This window comes from Merops nubicus, unplaced genomic scaffold, assembly GCF_000691845.1.
Source record: "Merops nubicus isolate BGI_N331 unplaced genomic scaffold, ASM69184v1 scaffold41233, whole genome shotgun sequence".
Classification (NCBI taxonomy): domain Eukaryota; kingdom Metazoa; phylum Chordata; class Aves; order Coraciiformes; family Meropidae; genus Merops; species Merops nubicus.
The window spans coordinates 29,316-39,876 of NW_008598972.1; the positions used below are offsets into that span (position 1 = coordinate 29,316).

Consider the following 10,561-nt stretch of genomic DNA (forward strand, 5'->3'; position numbering starts at 1 on the left):
ATCAAAAGAAGCCCACAGAGCATCAGGCTTAATTTCTCAGAGACTTCGAGCACAGACTCAGAGACCTCAGGGAAATCTGCTTCTCTCACCTCACACAGGTCTGTTTGAAAAATGCAAATCACGAGGAAACAGAACCTTTTTTGTTTCTCACTTTTTATTCAGTGCAGTAACACCCACTAAATGCCATATAGTCTTCTATGTTTGATTTTTGGTGTTTTTCTCTTCATACTAGCTCTGCCTCAATCCATATAGTGTGTGTTTCTACTCAATTTTAAGACATACAATTATGCAAATATTAGTAATGCGTATACATACGTTCACATTGATCACTGTTACCCATAGGAAACAATTTAATGCATATACCCTGACTTCTCCTGCCTTCCAGGTGATGTTGTTAGTTAAAACCTAGGAAAAATCTTCAAGAAACCACTTTAAAATATGTTTTAAGCTCTCCTCCCACCAATCTTGAATCATAGCAGTGTCACAAGGAAGCCTCCAAAAACCTAACTCATTGTATAATAACAAGCAGTGGTGTTAGTATAAGGAAACATTTTCTGCAATGACTTGAATGCACTTAATGTTCTCCAACAGAATAATCAAGCCCAGTTTAATAGCACAAATAGATTTAACTACATCCACAAACATGAAGAGGTTGCTATGAAATGTAGATTTTGAAATGGTTACTATACCAGAACTCGACTGGCTCTCAGATGGCAGATGGCAAACTGATGTGAAATGATGTGGATCAGATATTAAAAGAGAAAAAATGAGCTGAATGCAAGAGATAGAAGAAAGAGATTGATTATTAAATGCTACAGAAAAGAAGTCATCCATCAGTTTTTTCCAGACTGAAAACCCTTACAGAAAGGAAGGAAACAGATAATAGCTCTTCAGAAAAACACTCACCCACCTCCCCTTCTCCTTATACACCACCACTCACAACAATCAAACACACAGTGACAGAGCAGACTCTGAGCTGAAACTGGTGGAACTACACCAATTTACTCCAGCTAAGGATTTGGCCCACTGAGTTAATCACTCTTACCAAAAGAAAATACAAATCCTAAAAATAAATCATTACTAATAATGTGTCATCCAGCTTCCCTATTATGTCTCTTTCCAAAAATGTCACCTTTTCCCCAATACAATGAAGAGCTTTCACAAGCTGCAGCACTCTTTAACAGCACACCTGACAGAGAGAAGAGCACACTGTATAATTATTGCAAACAAATGCCTTTCTCTCACTTTCCCTCTCTTTGGAAGCACACGCAACACGTTCAAAAAGTCCCCAAAGTTAAGTTCTTAACAGCAATAAATGTTTTCCTTTCTTTTGTTGTTGTTGTTGTACAAGAGAGGACTCACTTTTCAGAACAGTATGTGACATGAGTTGAGTCTAGTTTGCAGTCAGTCAGTTAGCAGAAAACATACATTACGTAGCTGCCAGAACTGAAAGCTTGTATTTAATTTGTCAAAGCTTTCAACTTCTCTGCTGAGATGTACCTCTTTTTGATGGCCAAATATCTCTGATACTTCATTTTGAAAAGAAACCCAGGTGGTTTTTCTCCCACTCCCCCCAAATGCACATAAAAGCTTTCCTCTCTCTTCTCTCCTGCCGCCTACACGAGGTGAGTCTGACTCCACAACGCAGACAGCAAACACGGGCACCTTCTCCTACTCCTAGTGCTGCTGTTTTCTCCCTGCCTTCCTCCCCCACGCCAGCCGGAGGGGGGCAGGCGGCAGGGGAAGGAAGGAGGAACAGCACCCGGAGACAGGACAACCTGGCACCTGGGAAAGGGTGAGATCACCTCACATGCCTGGCAGAGGAGGGAACAGGCCACGGGAGGACTTGGCAGAGGTGGGGGCACCAGGGTGGTCGGGCAATTGCACTACCATGCCATGGGGCACCCAGTGAAAGGAAGCTGGCTGGGGGCCAGGACGCTGGGGGGCCGATGGGGAGAGAAGGGTCCTACACACAGCTTGGTCTCCAGTGCATGGGGAGTGGGTTGGTGGGTACGTGAGAGGTGGCAGCAGAGGCAAAATGTGAAGGCACTTCAGAGGCTCATGCACAGCAGTCAAAGTGGAAAAGTCAAAACGTGGTCTGCTTTCCTCTCCCTACATCCACGCCAAGTTTAGCTCCAGCTGTAGGAATTTTTCTTCTGTGGTGCTAGCATAAACATTTCAGTATAATTCACGTTTTTAATCTGACATGCAACTGATCTCCCAACACAGTGCAGTCTGAGCACTGGCATATCAGCAAGGCAGGATGAGGTTCAGCTGAAAGGGCTCAGGGTTGCAGACACTTCACGCCGCCCCAGGGCACACTCGCAGCCTTTACCTTGCAAATCATTTCCAGCACATCCCGTGTGGTGTCCCCAGGCCGGATGACTGTCAGAGCAGGCTGGTTGTTTGGCAGGCAGAACCAAGACGGCGTAAAATATTCGTGAACCCAAATATCACAGTCGGGATTGTGCTGATGGACACTGCTCAGCGCTACTTCTTTTTCCCTCTAAACAGACAAAATCCATTATGACTCTACCAGCCAGATACAATCTCCCACTTCATCAATAACAAGTGTAAGGAACATTATATGCTTTAGCAAGAAGCTCTCTTTATAGAGAGGACGTTTTATTCATAAGCTTAGACTGAAGGCTTGTCTGGACAGGAAACTTAGCAGTTTTACCCGAGCAGTATAAAGTGTGCTTTCCCATGCCACCCACACAGCTACACTTGTGCAATGCAGTTTTCCTGGGATTTCACCCTGTGGCTATTGGGAATGCTAGAAATGCAACAAAAAAATAATAGTGATAAAAAGAGACTCAAAATTGTGTTCCTGGGTAAACCAATCCAAGTCCAAGAAAACTGCTGTAGATGCTACAGTTCCTATACCTAGAAATGGCAAAATAGCAGCTCTTAGCATTTATTTAGAATTTCCTGTCTTATGCATCCAAGTTGCACTCCAAGTTATAAATCCCCAGGAAGCAACGGGGCTGCAGAATCCCTGTTTGCTGCAGGTGGCCTCATGCAGCTAAACTCATATGCACTACATGAAGAATGTGCCTCTTAGCACTGTCTTAATGCTGTTTCATAGCTGACTTTCTCTGGGGAAAGAGAAAGCAGTGGTAATTACGTCTGCAAATGCAGAAGCTCACAGAAACCCATGAGAACAAAACAGAGAAAGCCCTGTGCTTTATAGTTGCACCAACCCTAAATTATGAAAACCCCATATGGCTGCCACGAGGAGCCATTTTCCAGTATCATTGGCCTCCAGGTCCTCCTGTGGGCAGGCACTTCCCTGGTGTGCAGTGCTAACACCTCTCTGGGTCTGGCACCTCCAGCTGCACTTTGGATGCCACACACAGTGAGCCCTTTTGGCCATGGACAACCAGCTCAAACGCTCCCAGGGGGGCTACAAGACCTACAGCACACAGAAAGCCCTCTCCTCTTCCAGGGGCTCCACATCTCCTCTAGTAACCCACAGTCCTCAGTGCATTTAGGCTGGTTGCAAATGCGGGGAAGGAGGCAGCAGGAGAGCTGGTGTTTTACCTTGCCATCCGGGACCGAATCGTCAAAGATTCCTTCGAGAGATTTCTTTACTGAATCCACTCCTTCACCAAACACCTGAGGAAGGACAGAGCGACTCTGCTTTAAAACATGAACACCCCTCTGCACCATCTGCAGCACACGCTAAGAGGAGAACAGTATCTAACATCTAGCACAGAAATCAAACTCAAAAACATTCCTCTGAAAACACAAAAAAAGGAAAGTATCAGCTTGTCAAAAGGGAAGGGGGGTGGAAGACAAGCTGGTGATGGGGCACCACACTGAAAAATTAAAAGGTTAGAGGCCAGTTCTTCTTAGTGGTCTGTCACTAACTTACTTGGTAGAGATGGACAAATTTTATCTTCTTTTGTGCTCAGTTTCCCCACCTGCAAAGGGGAGGAACTGAATGCTTCTCAACATCTGGTAAGGCTGAGTAATCAGAAGAAGGGCTCCACTTCTGGCTGTTTTTGTCATAAAAACAACTTCCAAAAAGTACTTAGCAAACATTTAAGTACCACAAGTAAGTGTAACCCTTCTATAATTAAATAAAAGCTGGTAACCCAGCATCAGCCAGAGAGCCAAAATCAACAGGACTCCATTTAGGAGGAATGGCAAAATGAGAATATTTACAGGATCTACCCCAAACCAGCACAGGACTGCATCAGATGGGCAAACAGGGTTGTTACTGCAGCAGAAGCTTATAATTAAGGCTGAAAAGCTCTGCATCAGCACAGCTTTATGATCAAGTTACTGGTTTTGGCTACAAACTACTCTGTACCTATAATAAAGCAGGCACAATGCAGGATAGGAGAAGGTCACTGTCCTCTAGGGATTTACAGGTTATTGCTGCAACTTGGCAATACTGGGCAGCTACTACATACAAGCAAGGGAAGTGTGTCCAGGTGTTACATTTAGACATTCAGCTATTTTCTCAAAACTTTACTTTTTTCTTCAGCTCTCTCTGACTTTTCTCCAACAGGGAACACAATCCATTTTCATGCCTGTGCTTATTGAGGAGTGAGGGGGTTAGGGGCAAGGGGAGGAAGCGTGAAGAATGCATTTATTCCCACTCAAAGGAAAAAAAAAGGGTGAGTTCAGGAAAACAAAAACAGGTCTAAAGAGACAGACTGGGCAGAATCCTAGCTCAGAAGAAGGGATTGTGCTTGACTTGGGGAAAATAAGTACAAAGCAACAGGGATGTCACAGCACCAGCAAAAAGAATTTGGAATGTGTTCACAGAAGCAAATGCTGCTTCCTAGCAAAACCCTGAGTTTTTGCTTAGCCACTAAACATTAACTTGTTTTTAATAAGACATGAAAAGTTCAACTAAACAATTTTTCAGTATTCATCCTTAGCTAAACAAAACAAACACCCACTGCTCCTTTAACAGAAGGAAGAAGAAATCACAGGGCACAGAACAACCTGTGTCCCAAGCCTTTATCCTCTCAAAAAGTGAAGAAAGAGAAAGAAAATAAAAGCCTACGTTTCCTGCAATTAGATGAGGTATGGCTCTCCAAAACTGAAAGCTATAATTAGGGATGTTTTGAAAGAACAACAGGGAAGCACCTTCCTACCACACTGAAACATGTTTTCTAGAGAAAGATCTGGGCACTGACTAGATACAAACATTTCAGCTTTTGCTTTTTTAAAAATCTAAAGCAAAATAGGGACTGTCCCTACTAAATGCAAAGCCTCTTGTTATTTTACTTTTCCACAACATCAGCTACATTTAAAATAGGCTACAAACTCATAATTTTAATTTAAAGAAAGAAAGAAGGCTGTATCTTTTTTTTTTTCCCTTGGCTGTATCTTTTTTTTTCCCTTCAAAAGTTTTCTCTCTTTTACATTGCTGCTTTGTTGCTCCTGAGGTTAGGGAAAGTACCTCCAGCAAAAGCAGAAGCAGCAGAAATGCAACAACAGTAGAAATGCAACCAATTCAGCTAAAGAAGGTGTAAATTCCAAACCTTCTTAGATAGGAGCTGCTGTATACTTACCTGTAATTACAGTCACTGATTTTTGAAGAGGATGTGGAATGAGATGACTGTATGTTGCAAAAGATGAAAGAGGCAAGGTTAAAGTTGGATATGTAAGTGCTTGATGCAAGCGACTCTGTGTGAGCTGCATTCTGCACAGTAACAAATCGGCCTTGAAAAGTACAGTATCACAAACTTCCACACACTTACCTGATTAATGCTTGGCCTCCCTTGCTTTTTCTTCGAGGTAGTATCCAGCCCCCAAAGAGAAGAAAACCTGCTTCTCCGCTTACTGGCAGATCTGGACATGGCCTGCGTCCTTCTCCTCACTCCGGACTCCCCCGTGCGAGCCGCCACCTGTCAATGCCACACGGCTTTAAACCAAAGGTCGCAGCATCCCACTGCACCGTGGCTTACATAATCTAACAAACAGAGGAGTCTGCTTTGGAAAAAAAGGCAAATACCATGGCAACAACGTGTACTCACAACAGGGACAATGGTGATGCCACCAGGCTACCTCCTTCTCACTGCAATTTGACTCACTTTTTCCAACATCAAATAGCAAACATTAAATGGACAGTACAAGCCCCCTCTCTTTTCTTTGTCATGTAATCTGAGATATTTTGAAGCAGCCTAATCATCACAGAGCAAAGCCTCAACATCACTGAAGGGCTTGGGGATTTTTCTTTCCTTAACAAGGTTTCAAAGCTGGACACACGAAACCTGAGATTTCAAAACTTATCTGCTGCTTCTGAGAAGTCTGGTCTTTTTGCTTTTCCCTGTGGAACCCCTCTGGGCATCCTGGAACTGACTCACAACTGCTACAAGGCCAGATAAAGGCTTGCAGATAGGTCAAGGTATTTAAAACCTGAACTTCCTTAAAGTTAGTAACATCTGAAGGAGGAGCAAAACACAGGAAGAAAAAGAGTGAGCTGAAACTTTGATTAGAGCAGTGTTAGCTGCTTAGCTACTTGAAAAATGGCCTGTGGCAACCCCTTTAGAGCTTCAAGATACTTGTGCCTTTACTAAGACCAAATATTTGGGGAGCATTTCCCAAATGATGAAGCTCTGGTAGAAATTAGCGTGCCATTAGTCACAGGTGAAGTGTTTAGGCCAAAGTTTAAGCAGATTTCCCCTGTGGAGGTGGCCTCAGGAGAGCGAGCTCCTCTTCTGTGAACAAGGGAGTGGTTGGGGACGGCAGGTACGAACGGGAGCGCACGGCGAAGCTCGACAGACAGACAGATCGACCCACCCACCCTGCCGACTTGGCCATGCGCTTCCTGGAGCACCTTTGTACTGGGTTCCCACAGTCGAAACTACCAAAATGTGACTGTCGTTTGGCAGCCCCAGCAGGAACACCCAACTCTGAGCAATGCCCCAAGCTACGGAGCTGAGAAACTGGTTGTTTGGGTGCAGCAGAGACAGAACCCGTCCCAGGACAGGTAGAACAGAAGGCTGGCTGTGCACCCAGGGAACCGCCGCTGCCTGAGTAAAGGCGACTCTTCCTGGGAAACATCCAGAAGTCAAGGAAAAGAAGAACTTAAACACTACTGCATGCACCTCCATTTCCACAGCCTGGATGTGCGAGGCGTTTCGTAGCTGTACCTGGGCTGTTTGGGCAGAGCTTCCTGGAAGACTTAGCACCTCCGCTGACTAATGTACTGAGGAACATCTTCAGGATAGCTAGGGATGTGCCATGCTATCACCATGCAGCACTCAGCTCAAGGCTGAGCCTCCCTGCACCATCTCCGTGCTAGTGAGGGTAAAGGAGGACATGAGTTTGCTTAAAGGAGAAGAAAGCATGTGTCTTTTCCAGCACAACATATTCAAAATATTTTTTTTTTTTTTAATTCATTTGGCTCTCAAGAGACACCACCATGAAGAGGCAGACTGTTTTTCAGGCTAACACTCACTGCTTTGCTAGATGCAAAAAAATAAGCATAAATGCAAATTACAGCCCGCCAGTTAAAAAAAATATATAAATCCACCAGCAATTATCAGGATGATGACGCTAATCTTTTCATCTGTAAAAGAATAAAAACGCCTCTGACTGAATTACAGCTCTGGATTCAACTGAAGGGTACAGCTGACATCTACAAGACAACAGTGGAGCTCAGCTATTTCTGTGAAGCTCCAGGAGTCCAAGCTGAAACTACAGGAACTTGATTTCAATTCATTAAAAAGCCACCACTCTGCAATACATTTCCCTGTATTTTTAAGAGCTGGGTTGTTACATTATGTAAACTTAAACAACCATTTTAAACATTATTTGCCACAGCATAAGTAGCAGAGAGGAACACATCCCCTTCTCTTGTAGAACATCAGGTGTTGACCACCGGACACCGGACATTACACTAATTGGTCAGTAGTTTCATCCACAGGGTAGAAAGCAAGCCATGCCTGAGAAACGGTCTAAGCCAACACATGCTGAGGGCCTCAGAATTACTCCATTGACTTCAGGGGACTTTTGGATCAAGCCCATATACACGGACATCAGAGATGAGCCTGATCTTGTTAGAGGAAGATCTGTTTAGAGAAGGCACGTTTACAGCACAGATCTGGAAATTCAAAATCATATGTTTAGGAGAAACACAGCTGCTCCATAAGGCTACGGCTTGCAAGCAACTACTTTTTAAATCTATATCCAGGACAGAGCCCTCTTTCAGGAAGCAAAATATTCTGCACACCAAGGTAAGAGCTCACCCCAGGCACAGGCTGCTGTTTGTCAACGTGATCCCTCCATCGGACACGTGAGGCAACTTGCAGCTTGGCAAGGATGACCCCTGGCCTCTGTTCAAACTTACCAGAGCATGAAATGACGAGACTGAGAAGATTCCAAGACGGCCCATCGCAACTTTCGTTGGACGGCTGGCAAAAGCAAGCAGTCTTTTAGGGTTTGGGAGCTCCCCTCCTTGGAGGCTAGCCAAGTAACAGCGGTATCGAAATAGGTCCATCTGGAACTGTTCGAGATTTTGTTCCCAAACAAAGATCTGTGCACAGTGAAGATTGAGGAGCAAGATACACAAGAAGAGAAGGGGAGAGGAGGAAGAACAGGGTGGTAAGTACCTTGAGAAAATTTTACTGTTCCCAGTAACACACCTTTTTCACCAATGCTGATGTCACTCAAGACACACAGATTCTCCATCTTTCTCACTGTCCTCAACGCTCTACACCCTCAAAAGGACACAAATAATAAAGTTTTCATTAGATGGAAAACAACTGTTTTCATATGCTTGGCAGAAGACTTCTCCTGGGAAAACTGTTCCTCTGATACAATGCTAATTAATAGGATTAAAATTTCATTTTTAATTTTCTTTGTATTCTAGGATTCTCTTCCGAGCAGTCCCTGAAGTTGCCGCTTTCGTGCATCAAGGACGTCTGAGAAACAAGAAGACCAAACCCCACCGAATTCCCCATACAGAGCACCCCAAATCAGATGCTGTGAGCATCCACAGAGCTCACCACACTTGAAAAAGTGTCGTACACTGGGGATAATCATCTTATCAGCGGAAGAGCACTATAATCAGCCTATGTAAGGACTTATTTAAATAATTCAAATTGCTGATAGGAAACGGTTTCAAAGTGTTTAGAAAAACCCAATTACATAAAGAGAGCGACTGCTCTACCCTCTCACTGTGACTGACAGCCTTTGAGCGAAGCCCTTTCAACAGAGTTGCGTCTTGAGAGCATCTCCAAGCTCTCTCCCCCATTCTCAGAGGCTTCCATGGGGTACAGACCCTCTTCTGTTTCGTGCATCAGGGCCCCGGCCACTCCCTGTGGTTTACATTACAGGCACATTTGACAGCCATGGTAAAAGAGCTACAAATTAATGAAGCAGGAGCCATATGTTAGTTTCCTAAAATAAGGTGCCACTGTGGCAGTGGGAGAGACATCTGCTCTAGGCTCTTTGCTTCTGAAACACAACTACATTGTCCACTTGAAGGCAGAAGGAGTGGTCCTGAGGGGCAACCAAAGCTGCAGCCACGAGGCCAGGACAGGCCCTTGTAACAGGCAGAAACCAGGGATGGCTTCTGCATCCCATCTGCCGGCAGAAAAACCAGCCTCTTCCACACTTAAGACAACAGCAACAGCAGCATTTGTCAGTCTACAACCAGCTCTTCCCTAAGGCATTTTGATGCCGTAGTCTGGTAGCCTCATCAGTCTCCTAAGGCTCTCCCTTAACCTCCCAGAGGCTAGCGAAATCTGTCGTGTGAAGGCCAGGAGAAGACAGCCCATGCTGTACCTTAGTGCAGGTTGCTTGGAGAAATGGTGCAACTAGGGCAGCCAGCACAGTTCTCCTGCCAACACACATCCTGCCTGCTCTGGGGAGTTCTGCCAGCCTACACACACAGCATAGTGGGAGCAGACAAAGGTACTGCCAATCTGAAGAAGACCTTAAATATTTGCTAGTGGCTTATTTCACATAAGCAAATGAGATTACTTGATCCAATATGGTCTTCTTCTTCTTGGAGTCCGTTACTGAGGAGAGCTGCATTTCACCCATTTTCTTCATCTTCTCATCCATGTCAATCTTCTGCTCCAGCTTTTTTATCTCTGTTTTGAGGAGCTTGACGGTGTCCTCTTTGTGATGCTGCCTGGCCACCGCGGTTGCGCAAGCTGAATGGATTGCCGTGATCCAGTTCTCCAGTTCGGTCTGGCTAGAGGTCTGAAGAGAAGGAAAGAGGGGAAAAGAAGTCAGGATCCTCTTTCAAATGGACCAGAGATTAACAAATCCAATTCCAATGAGTTTCTTTTCCCTTTGATCTTAAGATTCAAAGCCTTAAATCCACTGATGAGAGAAGTAATAAGAACGCCATCATTCTTAAGCAGGCCATTTTTAACTTAGCACTAGGCAGTCAGCACTTAGAATTACACCTATATCTGTGCTTTGCAGCTGTATGGCATTTCCCAAACAAGGTCTCAGGAATTACCTTCCTTATTCAATGTGATGCTGCCATAATTTGTAGCTCAACATTTAATGACGTTTTCTAAACCCCCAGTTCCTTAAAGCAAGGAACGTACCAGCCTCGGTGCCCTTCACAGTACGG

General features: G+C 44.5%; 1 protein-coding gene across 1 annotated transcript in view; it reads right to left on the reverse strand.

The window, feature by feature from the left end:
* The window catches only part of LOC103769984 (T-lymphoma invasion and metastasis-inducing protein 1-like), a gene marked incomplete at its 5' end in the record, with an annotated part of 36,930 nt that extends 26,712 nt beyond the window's left edge, over window positions 1-10,218 (reverse strand). The window contains 5 exons of the mRNA XM_008937231.1: window positions 2,336-2,506; window positions 3,544-3,618; window positions 5,724-5,870; window positions 8,318-8,503; window positions 9,955-10,218. Coding sequence (XP_008935479.1) covers window positions 2,336-2,506; window positions 3,544-3,618; window positions 5,724-5,870; window positions 8,318-8,503; window positions 9,955-10,218 — 843 coding nt within the window. The remainder of the gene's footprint in view (window positions 1-2,335; window positions 2,507-3,543; window positions 3,619-5,723; window positions 5,871-8,317; window positions 8,504-9,954) is intronic.
* Between the last annotated feature and the right edge of the window lie 343 nt (window positions 10,219-10,561).